Source organism: Camelus ferus, chromosome 1 (assembly GCF_009834535.1).
Source record: "Camelus ferus isolate YT-003-E chromosome 1, BCGSAC_Cfer_1.0, whole genome shotgun sequence".
NCBI classification, from domain to species: domain Eukaryota; kingdom Metazoa; phylum Chordata; class Mammalia; order Artiodactyla; family Camelidae; genus Camelus; species Camelus ferus.
In genome coordinates this window covers 50,460,387-50,478,426 of record NC_045696.1, presented here as the reverse complement: position 1 = coordinate 50,478,426, position 18,040 = coordinate 50,460,387, and the positions used below count along the sequence as shown (strand labels likewise).

Genomic DNA, 18,040 nt, shown 5'->3' with positions numbered 1-18,040 from the left:
TCTATCATCACATTAAAAACTTTATGTTATAATTATTTACACAGTTTCTCTCCTGGACCTTAGGCTCATAGAGAGAGGAAGATACTGTTTACTATGATGTTTCTATGCTAAGTGAGTACTTTGCCAGGAGTTGCTGCTCTAAAAATGCTTTTTAGAAATTCTCACTTAGAGCCTGCCTTAAAAAATTTGAACCCACTAGACAGTTGTCTATGTGATGTGATTTCAACAATGTTCAGGAAACTCCATTTTTGTTCTTCACCAGCATCCAATCAACACATCAGCACTGAACTTCTACTTCCTTACTGGTGCCTGAAATGTCTATAACAGATAGTAAAACACTTCTTCATAAGTGGAGATAGACTAAAGGCATATAAGCCTGGGAGAAGAAATTCTTTGACTTGAATATAAAGACAGGAGGGTGGTGAGGCCTAAAGTAGGGGTATGCCAAACAGGTGGGAAGATCAGATCAAAAGTTTATAGTGGAATGAATTTTTCTGAGACTTTTGCTTGCCAGTCAAAATTTATGCTTTTATTGGCAACTGCAACCCCAAAATGGCCCCCAAAAATGTGAAATAATATGATTTTGATTAGGAGTCAGAAATACTAATGTGTATTCCTCTCTTCCCGTATGTCTTTTCAGAATGCATAAGTGCAAGAATGGAAGGTTCTGTTACATCAAACAACACAATGCAGCAGATGGTCAAGGAAAATTGCAGTTTGGGTAATGCTCATCTTTTAATGATAATTCTAATATAAAAGTGCTTGATGACTGTATTGTTTTTATATTTTAGGATCTTGAATTGTCTTAAATGTATTTATAGACTGTATTATCTAAAATTGCCTAAATGAAATATTGCTTATGTTTTAAAATGTTGGTGAATTTTTCATTCTGATATTATTTCTGTGCTTATTTAATACCTATTTCAAGAATGTGATCATAAAGTAAACCAATGGCATATCCAAATTTTTTAAATTCAAATTTTTAAACATGGATTTTTACTCTAGAGAACTTTAAAAAAAAGGTCTTATCAGTTGTTAGTAGTTTATTCTGTATTCCCCACCCAGCCTTACTGTCTCCCAAATTTTTGTTTTCCATTATAGTTAACTTTGTCTTTATATTTTAAAATATTATTTTTGTTATATATTTTACATTGAGCACTTAATGGAAAAATAATTCCAATGATTTCAAAATGCATTCTTGGACTCATTAAACATACTTTCTAATTACACTCAATAATTCACTATCTAGAAAAATTATATTCCATATAAACTACAGACTAAAATAAATAAAATGACTATATAAATCTCAGGGGTAGGGACAATGCATGGGTGTAGTGGGTTGAATGGTGCCCCCCATCCCAAGATATGTTCATTTGCATACTATGAATGTGGCTGTATTTGGAAAAAGGGTCTTTGAATACGTAATCAAGCTAAGGCTTTCAGATGAGATCATCCTGGGTTAGAGTGGGCCCTAAATCTAATGACAAGTATTCTTAGAAAAGGAAAGGAGAAGACACAAGGGAAAAGGCCATGTGAAGATGGAGGCAGAGGTTGAAATGTGTATACCTCTACCAGCCAAGGAACACCAACGATTGCTGGCAGCCACCAAAGCCTGGAAGAAAAGAGGAAGGGGCTTTCTTTCCGAGGGGCTTTGGAAGGAATATAGCCCAGCTAACACTTTGATTTCAAACTTCTGGCTTCCAGAAATATAAGAAAATAAATGTATGTTGTTTTCAACTAACAAGGAACTAATTTTCAAAATATACAAACAGCTCATACAGCTTAATATCAAAAAACAAACAATCCAATAAAAAAAATGGGCAGAAGACCTAAACAGACATTTCTCCAAAGAAGACACACAGAAGTCAACAGGCACATGAAAAGATGCTCAACATCACAAATTATTAGAGAAATGCAGATAAAAACTACAGAGAGGTATCACCTCACACCAGTCAGAATGGCCATCATTAAAAAACCTACAAATAATAAGTGCTGGAGAAGGTGTGGAGAAAAGGGAACCCTCCTAACACTGTTGGTGGAAATGTATATTGGTGCAGTCACTATGGAAAACAGTATGGAGGTTCCTCAAAAAACTAAAAATAGATATACTATATGATCCAGTAATCCTACTCCTGTGGACGTATCCAGACAAAAGTATAATTCAAAAAGAAGGAAAGAGTTGCAACATGTTAAAAATAGAATAAAATTTTATTTAATTTGAGGAAGAACTTGGGGTTGTCACTGGAGATTCAGTTTGTTTTTAAAAGGGAAAGTAAGCAGAAGGAAATAGAATACTTAGTAGATGTTTATTGTTTTTATTTATAATTGTGGTAAATGCAAGAAATTATAACAAACAAAATACCATAAAATCAAGAGTTAGCAAACTGTGGCCTGTGGGCAAAATCCAGCCAGCTGCATATTTCTGTAAATAAAATTTTATTGGACAAAGCCAGGCACATTAGTTTATGTGTTATATATGGCTGCTTCCTTCCTGCTACAGCTGGAGTTGAATGCTTTCAACAGAGACTATATGGACCACAAAGCCTCAAATGTTCACTCTTTGGTCCTTTGGCGAAGCTGTATTGTATGCTATGATAGAGCTATGTCTAGAACATCTAAGACATAGCCTGATCTCAGTAATTCCTCTAAGATTAATTCTGACTTCTCTGTTTCTGGAATAGATCCTTGAGCCCATTATGAGTTAAATTTAATAGAATCTCATTGTTTGCTTTCCTTCCTGCCCAAAGCTGCCTAGAAAAGCTAAAATATTTCAGAGGCCTATTTACTGATCATTTCTAAGACCTTTATTGAGTCTTTTTGTTTATTTTATAATATGGTAGAATTGGAATTAGAATTGATGGAAAATTAGAATGGGGAGCAAGAAGTATATTTTTTACAAGCAAAGAGCTCACAAATGCTTATTGAATGATGGTCTTATAAACCCAGAGGAAGAACTTTTTTAGGCCCTTAAATCAAGAAGCATTTAAAAATTTTTTAATGTTTAAAAAATAACACTACAAACAGAAGTTTTTAAGAAACCAAATTTAAGTAGATTAGGACTATTTTGACTATCAGAATCTCCACTGAACTCAAGGAAAGGAATGCACGTAGGTCTCAGGAACTATGGAATTGGGAACTTGAGCTAGGTGAGGTCTGTCCTCTCTCTCTCTGCTTCTGCTTCATTCTTCCCAAGGTTCCTATTAGTCAGGGTTCCTCAGAGGAAGAGAACAGGATGTATGTGTTGAACATACATCCTGTAGAGAGAAATACAGAGACAGAGAGAGACAGGAAGAGAAACTGATTTACTTTAAGGAAGTGGCTCATGTGACTGTGGAGGCTTGGCAAGTCCAAAATCTGCAGGGTAGGCCAGCAGGCTGGAGATCCAGGGAAGAGTTGCAGTTTAAGTCTGAAGGAAGACTGCTGGCAGAATTCCCTTTCCTGAGAGGTCAGTCTTTCTCTATTAAAGCCTAAAATTGATTGGATGGGGCCCACCCACATTATGGGGGGTAATTTGCTCTACTCATAGACTACTGATTAAAAATACCTTCACAGATCTAGAATAATGTTTGATCAACTATTTGGGTATGATGGATTAGCCAAGTTGACACATAAAATTAACCATCACAGTAAGGTAAAATAGGGAAGAAAAGGAACAAACTATTCTTCTCAGTTCTGGTTTCAAAATTCTTGAGAAAGTACTCTGATTTGTCCAGCTGGGTGAGATGCCCACCACTGGTCCAAACAATTTTAATCAGGAGGTGGCATTTGGAGAGAAAGACTGTAATCAGCCCAGCTCATGTGAGGTGCCCATGATGGACCAACCCATTATGGCTAGGAAAAGGGTGGAGGCAGGCTTACCTTGTACAAAATAGTTTTAAGTATAAAAAGAGGTGTCTCAGAAATAGGGAATCATTGATTAATAGCCTATAAATGTAACTTTCAAATGTTAACATGCTTTTCCATATGATGGTGGAACAACTTCTAATTTGTTTTACAAGGATTTTTGCGTAATTTTAATTATGGTTAACTGATTTTCTCTTATGTTGTATACAAGTTTTGTGGAGAAATAATGGTTTTCACTACATTTAAATACCTAAAATTGTTTTCATCTACTTTTCTCTAAATATTTCCTAGCTTCAATAATTACTTCATCTACAGCAAGAAAGCAGAGCACTGTAACACCTCCTTCAGAAGGTAATGTGGCTTTTTGTTTTGTTTTGTTTTGTTTTGTTTATTGAGGCCAGTACTTAAGTACAGAATGTTGAGCTTCCTTAAAAACATAGTTGAAGGTCTGGACCAAGTGCCAGCCTTGTGTGAAGTTGAAGAATGTGGTGATCTGAGCGCTGTGGGATGAGGGAGCCTGAACCACCCACCTCTCCTCCCCTAAAGCAGTTTGATTCCATTGGAAGATTATGGAACTTTCTCTGCCAGGCACTGTGCTGGGCTTTGTGGGGGACATACAGATGAGCAAGATGAGCAAGACTATCAGGGAGCGCAGTGATGTGCGGAACCCAGACAGGAGCACGGCGATCACATAAGCAGAGGAGATCAGCACTCACATCAAGTGGACCAGGAGGGCAGCGAGGGAGCAGTTCAGCACCAAGGCTTAGAAAAGGCCTCACAGAGGATGCAGCCTGTGAACTGGGTCTTAAAGGAAGAGTGAATAGAAAAAGAGCATTGTGTAGGGTGCCCCAAAGAGTGAAAACAATGTGAGAAATGACATGGAAATGGAAGTGGAAATGTGCTTGATATTTTTTTTTTCCTGGAGTGTGAGGGCAATGTAGTAGGTGATAAGATTGCAAAGTGAGTCAATTTGAAAAAAGAAGGCTTTCAAAGCCAATAGGAAGACATTTAAACTTATTCTTCACCCAGTGAAAGATCTCTGAAGGGTTTTAGAGTTTAGAGAATCACAGCGTATTACAGAATGGTGTACTGGCTGCAACATAAGGTATGAACTGAAAGGACAAGAACTTTGAGACAGTGACAGAAGTTAGGAGGCTTTTGCAGTAATCCTGGTGCAGGGCGACAGGGACTTAAACTAGGGTTTGGTTGTGAGATAAGAAAGGAAATCCCTCAAAGCCAACTGGAATTTGTCTGTGTGCTTAAGGTTAGATGAGACTGGAAGATATTTTATAGACAAAGGATGGGGAAGAGATGGGATATGTCTGCCAGTGTGGGAGCAACGATGCCAATCTACCCGCTACCTTAGTGAAGTAAGAGGTGAAATCACCTGATCTGATCACAGGAGCGCATGGAGAATATATTTGTAGGCAGGTGTCAGACCCACTGAGTGTGAGGGCAGTACTGGCCATTGGTAAATTATCACAACAGCTATGAACAAAGAAAGAAGAGAATGAAGAAAGGGTGAAATAATATCAATAACATTAGAACTATCATTATAGGTGAAGGGTGATTGACTAAAGGTCATAGAGAGAAGGAAGGTGAAAGAACATAGAACATCTGCAGTGCTTGAAATCCTCACCATTGGAGTCACTTTTTGGATACTGTGCTCCTGTTTAAATGCATGTTTATTCGATTAGCTTGTACTTTCCTTAAAAACAAACAAAAAAACAGAGTCAGATCTTGAGGACAAATATTAGGCAAAACATTAATGCCTTTGACTGCCTATAAGCTCAAGTTCAAAATCCCAAGAACTGCAGAAAAGCATTCAACACTGAATCCCTCACCAGTCTCTTATCTTTCTGGTTTTATCTTCAGCATCTTTCCCTGATGCACATTCAGCATGTTTCCCTGATGCACATATACTTCCTACACCCAACCTCTGGCAGTTCTCTAACAAGCCATGTGCCTGCCTGTGTCTAAGCCTTTGGCAAGTTGGAGGTTCCCTCTGTGAGGGGATGCCACTTGGAGTGGTGGAAAGAGCATGAATTTAACTGCCCTCTTAGATTTCCTTTGAAATCCTCCCTCTTTCTTTATCTAGTAATATGATCTTTATTGGGCTATAAAATGCAAATTGAATACATCACAGAGCAGGCAACAGAGCAGAGCAGAGATATTAAGTGAAAAGTTTAGAAAAAATAAGCTTCATCCATATAAAAATTTTGCCCCACCCCAGCTGGTTCTGTTCATGTTAATCTGATGAAATCACCGACACTCACCTTTGTACAGGTAAGTTGCAACAAATACACCTAATCACCTCTCAGCAAACGCCTATCAATCAGGGACACGTGTCAGTTTATGGAAAAGAGCGAGCTTTTAAGTGGAAGATGCTTTCTATTCTTAATTTTTACTTTAAAATATGGAAAAATAGGTCAATGCTGTATTTAATCCTGATAATGATATTGAATGTATGGAAACAAAATCTGTGAGCAAAGTTCACAGCAAACTATGTGGGAGTACATATGTGACTGAATAGGAAGGAAAGGAAACTCATTCAAAGGTTGATAATATCACATTTGCAATAAAATCCTTTGAACAGAAAATTTATAGAGGAAAACACTTATTTTCCCTTTGTTTTATATTTATATACTATGTTACTTTTTTAACAGAAAAAATACATCTAAGCATCTCTTACCATTAGGCATCATCATTTTTTATTTTTGTGGGATGGTCCAACTAATGAAATTACGGATTGTTTTAAAATCTGTTGATGTCACTGACTTTGTAATTCTTCAAATAAAAATTAAACAAAAAGCCTTCCAGCTTGTTCAACCTGAATGCCATCTTAGTTATTTTTAATCAAAGTACTGTATCTTTCCACATTTATATTTGTCTGAAAAGCCACCCTTATGGATAGGTATTTAGTTCTGATGTTACTGATTTTTTCACTTTCATCAAAACTTAGGAGGAGATAAACCACATCACTAATTATTCCGTTTTCCCCTGTGAGGAGTATGAATTATATGATAAATCTAATAGTCCTGTGGCCAAAAGAGTAGATTCAGAACACTGTCTTTTAATTTAGATTCCGTTTTCTCATCTGTTTGTTTCATAGATATCAAGATTCCTGAATTAATTTCATAATGCCTTAAAAAATTTGTCACACATATAATAAATGTTGTTTCTCTAATGATACATAATACAAGAGAAAGATGGTTAATCTTTGGATGGGTTTAATACTTTATATATATATATTTCATGAATGTTAATTTCTTATATAATTCTAATATTTCTGGAATAAGATCATCAGGAAAGTAATGTTCTAGTACAACTTCATGGAATATGCTGTGAATAAGTTTTAACACATGAATTTCTTTATCAAGCTTTTCTCTTATAATTCTCTGTTTGTGTGTATGTGTGTGTCCAGTCAACACTACACGATCTGTACCAGTGGATACAAAGCCTGTGCTCTCTTGCCCTCCTGTGCTGTGTACAGCTGTGCTGTTAACAACGTGGGAAGTAGTCCTCAGAGACAAGCCCCCCTGCAACAGAGTCTACAGGGGTGATACAAATGAGACAAAGGGAAACTGCACCGATGAGAGAATAATAACCTGGGGCTCCAGACCTGACAAGATTCCTGCCCTTCAGATTAACCCAGTGGCCATCACTCACGATGGGTATTACAAGTGTGAAATGGTAACACTTAATGGGAATTTCTATCATGGATATCACCTCCAAGTCTTAGGTAAGAAACACTATATATTGTGGTGTTTCAGATAACCAGATTTGGGACTGAAGCAAATCTCTCTCTAAATTTCACGTCCCATGTGTTAAGACTGAAGCATTTTCCCTACATTTCTGCAGTGCCCCCTGAGGTGACCCTGGTTCAAAGCAAGGATGGAACTGCAGTGTGCAAGGCAGCTGCAGGGAAGCCAGCTGCACAGATCTCCTGGACCCCAGAGAGGGCTTGTACCACTGTTCAAGAACCCTGGGGCAATGGCACAGTGACTGTCCAGAGTACCTGCCACTGGGAGGGCCACCATGTACAGAATGTGTCCTGCTCTGTCTCCCACTTGACTGGCAACAAGAGTCTGACCATACAGTTGAATCAAGGTTAGTAATTGTTCTAGTTTTGTGTTTGATTTTTCCATTCTTTCAGAGGAGTTAACCTTAAGAAGGAAAAAGGAATGTGCAGAAAAATTTCATTCAAGAATGTCCTTTCCACCCTCTACTTTATCTCCCTCTCCTCTTCAAAATAAAGAGATTTGTCTAGAAGAATAATAGAGAAATTTGTTGTAAAAAGCCATACTAAAGAATGGCTTTCTGATTCTGCTTTTAATGTTCCCTTCTGTATTACTAAATTGGCATGTGTAATATACTTTAAAATAAATAATTATGGCTTTAACTGCAAGATAAAATGTACTCTTAAACAAATAATTATAATTTTATTAGGGTAATAAAATCACTCATAAGTTACCTTCATGAATTTTTAGTCTGGTAGAATTTTCTCCTCCAGGCTCTTCTGGTGAAATTTCTTAATGTCTTATAGTAGCATCTATGGTTCATTATTTAGCTTCTCTACTCTCTGCTCCCATCCTATTCTTATGCCTTATTATTAAAAATGTTATTTTAATCAACATAACTCACATACTTTGAATTCTATGTAGTTCTATAAGGTTATAATGAAAAATGTTAGCCTACTCTGCCTCCCCACCCCTACCTCTCCATTCATACAAAAATCTCCAGATGAAAGTACTTTTGAATATTCAAGTGTTTCTTCTAGTAATTGACTCAGTTTTTATAAACAACAAGGTTATGGTGCTATTTCTGAATATAGGGAATTTAGATATAATAGACCCACTTCCTCTTATGGTAGATGAGGATTTAACTTTACCTTCTTCCCTCCCCTCATCCTTCATATGCAGTAAAACAGCAATTTTTCATTAAATTAGATAGCTAGTGTTTACATTATTTTGAAAGGGTATGTTTTGTTAAGTGCTGAATCAAGAAGTAAACTCACTTTCATTTTTGAAAACTTTTTTGTTTTTCTTGGTCTTAATTGCTTTAATTTTTTGTTTTCTTATAATGCATGTACCTATTGTTAATTATCATTAACTCACTAAAAAAACTTAGAAAATGACTCTTAATACTGCTTTCCACATGGTCAGATTTTTTAGGAAATCTGTCAGTTCTCTTTTTTTCTTGATGACATTCTTCCTCCAGTTTTACACGCCCCTGCTCTTATCTGGCCTGGCTGGTCACAAGACCTGCTGCACAGCTATTGTCCTGGATGTCTTCTTTCCTCCCATCCTCTGCTTGATGCAAACCTATTTAATCTGAGTTCCTTCTGCCTTCCCGACATTTGTTTTAATCTTTCTTCCACATACAAGGCTTTCCTTAACTCTTTGGCTATCCATTCACTTCCAAGTGAGCACCAAGTAGCTGACTGGAAGCTATGTTATCTATGAGTGGACTTGTCAACTAGTAGGCTTCCATAGGGTGAAAATGAGGTGATTTTTTTTAAAATTGGGGATTCCTTATTTCCTTATGTATCTGAAGGTTCTTTTCACTGAGGTTGTTCAGGCTCTGCAAAAAAATAACCCTCCAGTCTTGCTTTGGAAGGATAATCCTGACTGTCAGTGTTCTGGGAGCAGGGAGGAGAGGGGTGTGTGTGTGTGTGTGTGTGTGTGTGTGTGTGTGTGTGTGAGTGTGTGGTCTGACGCTTTGTCTCCACCATTCATTATGTCTGGATCCTTGACTCTGGGAGTTTCTCCGGTTCACCTTTATTTGGGCCATACTTTCTGTTTTCTGCTGGCGGGGTGAGGTGTAGTGACCTGGCTGCACAATAAGGGAGGACACTTGGCAACTTATCAGTTCTTAATCAAGACTTTCAGGGAAGCTTCCAACTTTTAGCCCCACACTTCACTCCCCAGATTCCCTCTTCTCTATGTTTGGTCCTTCCTGCTCTAGAGTCTTCACTAAGGATTACACTTATTTCACTCTAAATTTTTTTTAAAATTTCTTTCTTTCTTTTTAAAAAATTTTTCTTTGTTTTATTTATTTTGTGTATGGGGAGGTAATTAGGTTTATTCATTTACTTTTATTTTTGGAGGAGGTATTGGGGATTGAACCCAGGATCTCATGCATGCTAAGCGAGCACTCTATCACTTGAGCTATCCTCTCCCCTCTATTTCAGTCTGAATTATTTGCCATTCTTCTGTCCATTTTCCACCTAAAAACAAGTTGAAATCTTTCATTTGCTCTTGTCTTTCTTCATGTTATCTTTGTCTTTGAAAACCTATACTTAAAAAAATTAATCTACTGATATTTTAGTGTTAAGAAAGGAGAAGAGAAAAACCCGTATGTTTAAGCCACCATTTTCTAATATCCATTCTTCAAGTTATATATACATATTTTAAAGAGTTTAGCAGCATTTACTGAGAAGAGTAATCGCGCCCTGGTTATGTATGAACTCCGACCACCCAGAATTACGATGTGACTTCGTATTTATAGAATCTCAGAATTGAAGGGACTCTCTCGTCCACTCCCACCCAGGGCAGGTATGTCTTCCTTGCAGGGTGCACCTTCACCTCTGCTAGTGCACTTTGAATGAAAGCCCATTAGTTTGAAAGAGAGGGTTTCAAAACTATGTTGTCATTTTTAACTGTAAAAACTTTCTTTTTAACTGTTTCTTTTTCAAATAAAAGTCAATATTTGAAAACAAAATACTGAAGGAAGGTGGAGGGACTGGATGCAGCTTCCACTCACCTCTGTCTGCTGCCCTGCCCACATTCGCAAAACACCAGGAGTACAGTCTTAAAACTTCTCAGAGTTGGCAGTTCCTTTGTTGACTTGTCCTCTTGTCAGATTGAGCTTTATATTGCTGCCAGCAGTTAATGAATCATTTAAAGTTGCTGCCGTGCCTTCATTCCAGTTTCGATGCCCTGGAAGAAAGGTGATTTCAGAATGAGGGTTATTTTTCCAACTACCTTCCTTACAACTCCCTATTTATTTCTGAATATTGGAGATGAGACACACTCTATTACTGTAACAGAAGAGATCTAAATTTCACCTCTCTCCTACAGGAATTCCCCATGTGAATCCTTAAAAAAATGAAATCCTGACATAAGATGATGTCTTGCTAAAAACTTGAGCCTGAAATCTTAAAGCAATTTTATTATAACAATTATTTGAACTATTAATCAGTCAAAAGTTTTAAAAATAAAATCGCAGAAATTAATTTCATGTACTGAGACATTCTTCAGCCATATAAATATACATACGTATACATATATATGTATATGTATAATTTTAAAATAGACTTTGTCTTTTAGGGTTGTTCTAGGATGACAGCAATATTGAGTGGAAGGTAACCCGTGCCCCTACGCATGCTCAGCCTCCCCATCTATCTTCACCCTTTACAGTGCAGTGGTACATTTGTTAAAGTCAATGAGCCTACCTTAATATACATCATTTTCACTCAAAGTCCATAGTTCACAGTAGGGTTCACTCTAGGTGCACATTCTATGAGTTCTGACAAACGTATAAATGACATGTATTCACCATGAGCAGTTTCGCTGCTTTAAAAATCCTCTGTGCTCCACCTATTCATCCCTCCTTCCGCCCTAACCTTTAATGATCCCTGAACTTTTTACTCCATGGTTTTCTTTTTTCCAGAATGTCATGTTTGGAATCACACAGTATTTAGCCTTTTCAAGATTGGCTTCTTTCACTTAGTCATCTGCTTTTATATTTCCTCCCTAATTTCATGGCTTGATACTCATTTCCTTCTAGTGCTGAATAATTTTTATTAAATCATGTATTTTTGTGTATATATTTACAGGTACCAGAATAGAACACCTAAGAATTTTATATATCACCTCCCCTGTGTTTATTGTCTTGGTCATCGTGGGATCCATTTGGCTTTTGAAAATCCATGGCTGCAGGTACTGACTGATGTTTTTTTTCTCTTCTCCTCTCTATTGGGTTAGAAAGGAATCAGAAATATGGAACTGACTGACTTGGCAAAACTAAGATGTTAACATCAATTCTCTCATAATCAAGAAGCATGTCCTCATAAAAACCAACAACATAATGCCATTTGCAGCAACATGGATGTTCCTAGAGAATGTCATTCTAAGTGAAGTAAGCCAGAAAGAGAAAGAAAAATACCATATAAGATCGCTCATATACAGAATCAAAAAAACAAAAACAAAAATAAAAGCATAAATACAGAACAGAAACAGACTCATAGACATAGAATACAAACTTGTGGTTGCCAAGGGGGCAGGGAGTGGGAAGGGACAGACTGGGATTTCAAAATGTAGAATAGATAAACAAGATTATACTGTATAGCACAGGGAAATATATACAAGATCTTATGGCAGCTCACAGAGAAAACAATGTGACAATGAATATATGTATGTCCACGTATAACTGAAAAATTGTGCTCTACACTGGAATTTGACACAACATTGTAAAATGATTATATATATAAAAAAAAGAGAAGCATGTCCTGAAAATAATAGGCTTGGACTACTCTCAATGACAAGGGGGATTTTTCTAGGTTACTTAGACATGCAAGCATAGTGAGTTAGGCCATTTAGGACAGGATCTTGGGAGAGAGAGTGTATGCTTTTTTCTACTTGGGAAAAGAATTATAATAATTCACTTCATGTACCAAAGATGGTGTCATATATATTCTATTACATCCAGATTCTTTGCATAATTTCACTTCCCTTTCCAAAATCCAGAATGATCTTATTTGGATTTATTAACTACAAGCAGTATTCTTTACTCATTTCTGATAGTTCATTTCTGATTTATTATGGCTTCTATAAAAATGAACCACAATTGTCAATAGTATATTGGTTTGTCTTTCCATTCTCAATCTGATTAATAATGTTTTGACATTCACTCCAGCTTATTTTTATTTTTGCAGAAAATGTAAATTAAAAAAAACAGAACCTACTCCAGTTGTTGAAGAGGTAAGATAAGATTAAAAAGAATATTTGCAAACTTTTAAGCCATGTAGTCTGAAAACCTAGTCACATAATTTGTAACTTGCATCAATATTAGCATTTTAGTTGAAAAGTAAAAATTTCTAATTTTATAATGCAAATAGTCAGGTGTTCTTATTTTGTTAATTATCTACCAAGTACTATTTATGTACACTCCAAATCTATGTTTTTATTTCAAGAGCTGCATCCTACAAAAGATGTGTTTGCCTCATTTGGACTATAATCTTTGGAAAAACCATCTCTCATTCTTGACTTCCCTTTTTCCAATACTGTCATCATTTCCCTCTCAATTAAGCTTAAAACCTATCCAGCACTATAATCTCTTATAACCTGTAGCTAATTAAGTCTTTGACCCTCTCCTCTGAAATACTTCTCATATCATTTCATTCTTCTCCACTCCTACTTTCAGACAGCCTTTATGATCTCACACTGAGACTTAAAATAATTTTTGATAACATATTAGAAAAATCTCACTCTTACGTTCATGTAAGCCCAGAGACCACTATTTGTAGACACTAAAGCCACAGGCACTTGTTAGAAAAACACAGGTAGTTAAGGATTACTGGGTTTATTTAAATTGATTTTAACTTTGGGTTCTTTCTTAGGATGAAATGCAGCCCTATGCCAGCTACACAGAGAAGAACAATCCCCTGTATGATACTACAAACAGGGTGAAGACGTCTCAGGTGTCACAAAGTTAAGTTGATGGGATGAGTCTCCATACTTTATATGCTCCGGGAATCCAGCACCAGGACAAATGAATCAAGATGCAGTACAGATACTGTTTTGATTTTCTTAGAGTTCTGGAATGGAAGGCCTATTTTGAAATTGGCTTTTCAAAGATTCTTAGAAGACAGAGACATTCTAGAGGATTTGCATTTGTATCCTTATACAATTGAAATTTTAGAATTTTAGCTGTCACAAGCTTGTTCTCTGAAGAACTGATAATATTACAAAGAAAGCATCTGCTCATGATAAAATATACAAATTGTTCAGTACAGTAGATGAGGAAAACTGAGTTTCCTCAAATAACTCTACAGAGGGAACAATTACCAAGAATTTTTATGTAATCTTATAGAAAATGTCTATGTGTGTGTGTCATATGTATATGTGCAAGTATATGTGTACATTTATATGTTTATTTACATATACATATCTTTGTCAAGACACAAATGGGAACATACTATAATTGTGTTCTGTACTTATAGAAAGCTAATAATGTAACATATCTTGTAGATCTTTTATATCAACCCAAGCAGAGCTACCTCATTCTTCTTAATGGTTACATAAAATTCCATTGTATGTCTGGTTAATTAAATTAACCCTGGTGATAGACATTTAGATGAAGTTTTGTTAATTCTGCTAGTATAAACAATACTACATAGAATGTTTCTTGTGCTTATATCTCTCTGTGTTTGTTTGAGTATATTTGTAAGATAATTTCCTTGAGTGAAATTGCCAGGTCAAAGGGTTTGTGCATTTTTATTATTTTTATTATTGACTGATACGTCAAATTGCATCAATTTACGTTCTCTGCCCAACCCTATTTGAATGCACCTTTCCTGTTATTTTAATATTTGTAAGATTCCAACCTCCTGTTAGCTAATATAAGATTATAATAAGAATTTCACTATTTAATAAAACTGAATTTATATTTTTCTGTCATGTTTTATGTGTGTGTGTGAGAGAGAGGACACACATATGAGGACATTAGCCTCTTCTGAGATTATTGTATCTCATTAGAAGTATTGATATCTAATGCCTAATAGTTTTGCAGATGTGATAAACAGGAAGTGTGTATTTTTATGGTGTACACTTTATTGTGATGTATTTATCAAGTAACAAATGTTTATTGGCTATATAACCAGCTAAATATGCATTATGGAGGACTTTGGATATCTATAAAATATGGTCTTTGTGCTAAGGGAATAGCCATGGGATGACATGACCCTTTCTTCCATTTTTCTATGGAATAAAATATTGGGAATGTGTATATTAATCATTTTTAATATTATGAAAAATATAATTTAATTATGAACAATTATGAAAAATAAGTCTATTTACTCCAAAGCAGGAAAAATGATACTGAAAATTAAAATGTTTCAACATGGTAGAAATTAAAACAAAAATTCATTCATTCTTTAATTGTGTCATTTGAAACATCTAAGACAGCTATTTTGTTTTCTTAATAGGTTGGTCTCCCTGAAGACATTTTGGTTACACTAGGCTTTATTCTTAAAAGGACTTTTAGTCTATTTTGCATGTAAAACTAATATAATAACACTTGGGACATGATATTTTGACCAAACCATTTTGATTGGCCAAAAAACCAGTCCATTAAGTTTCTGCATATAAATATTACGAAGTGGTGTGCCCAATAGACATCATAACCCTGTTTTTGCCATTTTCTTAATTCTTCATCCATCCTCTCATTGGGATGAGTTTCACTCTTAGTTAGGTTCAAGAATATCTGTTTAAATATTTTACATCTTAACTTGATAATGTCAAAACAACCATGTCAAATGACACCATAGTGAAGATTTCAAGATAATTTATAAATGTCAAATTACACTGTAGAGGAACTAAATGTATTAAAATTTTCCATTACAGGGGTGTTAAACATAGTTGAATATCAGAATCATGTAGGGAAATAAAAAAAATTATATAAATTTCCCAAATCTACTTTAGACCTGCTGAATCAGAATATCTAAAGATTGGATCAGGTGTGTCAGGTAATCCAGGAAGCAGAGGGTGAGATGGGGTTAGTCGAGATAAAGGTTAATTGGACGAGAGAGGTTTCACCTTTGAAAGATTAAAAGGGTTGGAAGCAGGATAGAGGAGGGCAAGTCTTTAGACCATGATGCTGATCTGAATGAAACTTGTGAAAGCAAAGAGGCGAGGAAGTAGGATAGAAGAGGGGGAGCCTCAGATCACAATACAGAACCGTCAAAGTCATGGCCAAACCATTGAGAAGCCCTGGAGCAAAGATTGCTTGTAAAAAGAATCTCCTATGGGCAGATGGTCAAAAATCTGATACCCCTTCATGCTTAGTCACTGGTTGGGAAGAGAGTATGGCTTCAGCTCAAAAGCTGAAATGAAGCCTGAGGTGTTAACAACTGATGACCATCAGCTAATTGCACTCCTTGGAACTGAATGGTATGTTATCTTTTGATGGGAAATCTGAATAGCTCCCTCCTTGGCTGCCCAGTCTATCCTTTCACTGGTTAGTATTTGCCTGGCGTGTTGTCTATCTTTTTATTTTTAACTTTCCTGTGACATTTTATTTTAGGCACACCTTTTATAAAGAAACTATAGCTTTTTTAGAAAGAAGATACAGCTGTTTTTTTGTAACTCATTTGAGAATTTTAACTTTTTTAAAAACATTTTTTATTGAGTTATAGTCATTTTACAATGTTGTGTCAAATTCCAATGTAGAGCACAATTTTTCAATTATACATGAACATATGTATATTCATTGTCAAATTTTTTTTTTGCTGTGAGCTACCACAAGATTTTGTATGTATTTCCCTGTGCTATACAGTATAATCTTGTTTATCTATTCTACATATGCCTGTCAGTATCTACAAATTTTGAAATCCCAGTCTGTCCCTTCCCACCCCCCACCCCCTTGGCAACCACAAGTTTGTATTCTATGTTTATGAGTCTGTTTCTGTTTTGTATTTATGTTCATTTTTTTTTTTTAGATTCCACGTATGAGTGATCTCATATGGTATTTTTCTTTCTCTTCCTGGCTTACTTCACTTAGAATGACATTCTCCAGGAAAATTCATATTGCTGCAAATGGCGTTATGGGAAAATTGGACAGCAGCATGTAAATCAATGAAGCTAGAACACTCCCTTACACCATACACAAAAATCAACTCACAATGGATCAAAGACTTAAACATTAAGACAAGATACAATAAACCTCCTAGAAGAAAATATAGGCAAAACATTATCTCACATACCTCTCAAAAATGTTCTCCTAGGGCAGTCTACCCAAGCAATAGAAATAAAAGAAAGAATAAACAAATGGGACCTAATTAAACTTACAAGATTCTGCACAGCAAAGGAAACCATAAGTAAAACAAAACAACAACCTACAGAACGGGAGAAAATTTTTGCAAATGATGAAACCGACAAAGGCTTGATCTCCAGAATATATAAGCAGCTCATATGACTTAATAAGAAAAAAACAAACCACTCAATCCAAAAATGGGCAGAAGACCTCAACAAGCAATTCTCCAAGGAAGAAATACAAATGATCAACAGGCACATGAAAAAATGCTCAATATCACTAATTATCAGAGAAATGTAAATCAAAACTAGGATGAGGTATCACCTCACACCAGCCAGAATGGCCATCATTCAAAGGTCCACAAATGATTAATGCTGGAGAGGGTGTGGAGAAAGGGGAACCCTCCTACACTGCTGGTGGGAATGCAGTCTGGTGCAGCCACTATGGAAAACAGTATGGAGATTCCTCAGAAGACTAGGAATAGACTTACCACATGACCCAGGAATCCCACTCCTGGGCTTATATCCAGAAGGAACCCTACTTCAGGATGACACCTGCACCCCAAAGTTCATAGCAGCACTATTTACAATAGCCAAGACATGGAAACAGCCTAAATGTCCATCAATGGATAACTGGATAAAGAAGATGTGGTATATTTATACAATGGAATAGTATTCAGCCATAAAAATGACAGCATAACGCCATTTGCAGCAACATGGATGGATGTTCCTGGAAAAAAAAATAAGAATTTTAAATTTAATGACCGTTTAAGCCATTCATATTTGTTGTGATTACTTATGTATTTGGTCATGTTTCTACAATCTTACATTACATGTCTCATTTACTATGTTTTCTCCCCCAACTGTTTTATTTTTTCTTTTACTCTGCTTTTCTATATTGGTGACTTACTGTAGCCAAGACATGGAAACAATCTAAGTGTCCATTGATGGATGCATGGATAAAGAAAATGTGGTAAATACATACAATGGAATATAATTCAGCCATAAAAAATGAAAAACTTCCATTTGTGACAACATGGATGGAATTTGAGGGCATTATGCTGAGTGAAATAATTCAGACAAAGAAAGACAAATAGCATATGAACTGAATTATGTAAAATCTCAAAAAAAAAAAAAAACAACAAAGAAAAACATTCCAAACC

General features: G+C 35.8%; 1 protein-coding gene and 1 long non-coding RNA gene across 2 annotated transcripts in view; one reads left to right on the top strand and one right to left on the bottom strand.

The window, feature by feature from the left end:
• The window catches only part of LOC102508477 (cell surface glycoprotein CD200 receptor 1), a 36,344-nt gene extending 21,830 nt beyond the window's left edge, over positions 1-14,514 (top strand). The window contains exons 2-8 of the mRNA XM_014566253.2: positions 641-721; positions 4,135-4,194; positions 7,268-7,585; positions 7,705-7,953; positions 11,684-11,786; positions 12,782-12,827; positions 13,466-14,514. Coding sequence (XP_014421739.2) covers positions 641-721; positions 4,135-4,194; positions 7,268-7,585; positions 7,705-7,953; positions 11,684-11,786; positions 12,782-12,827; positions 13,466-13,561 — 953 coding nt within the window. The 3' untranslated portion in view covers positions 13,562-14,514. The remainder of the gene's footprint in view (positions 1-640; positions 722-4,134; positions 4,195-7,267; positions 7,586-7,704; positions 7,954-11,683; positions 11,787-12,781; positions 12,828-13,465) is intronic.
• LOC116663542 overlaps positions 10,237-18,040 on the bottom strand; it is a 118,691-nt gene continuing 110,887 nt past the window's right edge. The window contains exon 3 of the long non-coding RNA XR_004319712.1: positions 10,237-10,784. This is a non-coding gene — a long non-coding RNA (uncharacterized LOC116663542). The remainder of the gene's footprint in view (positions 10,785-18,040) is intronic.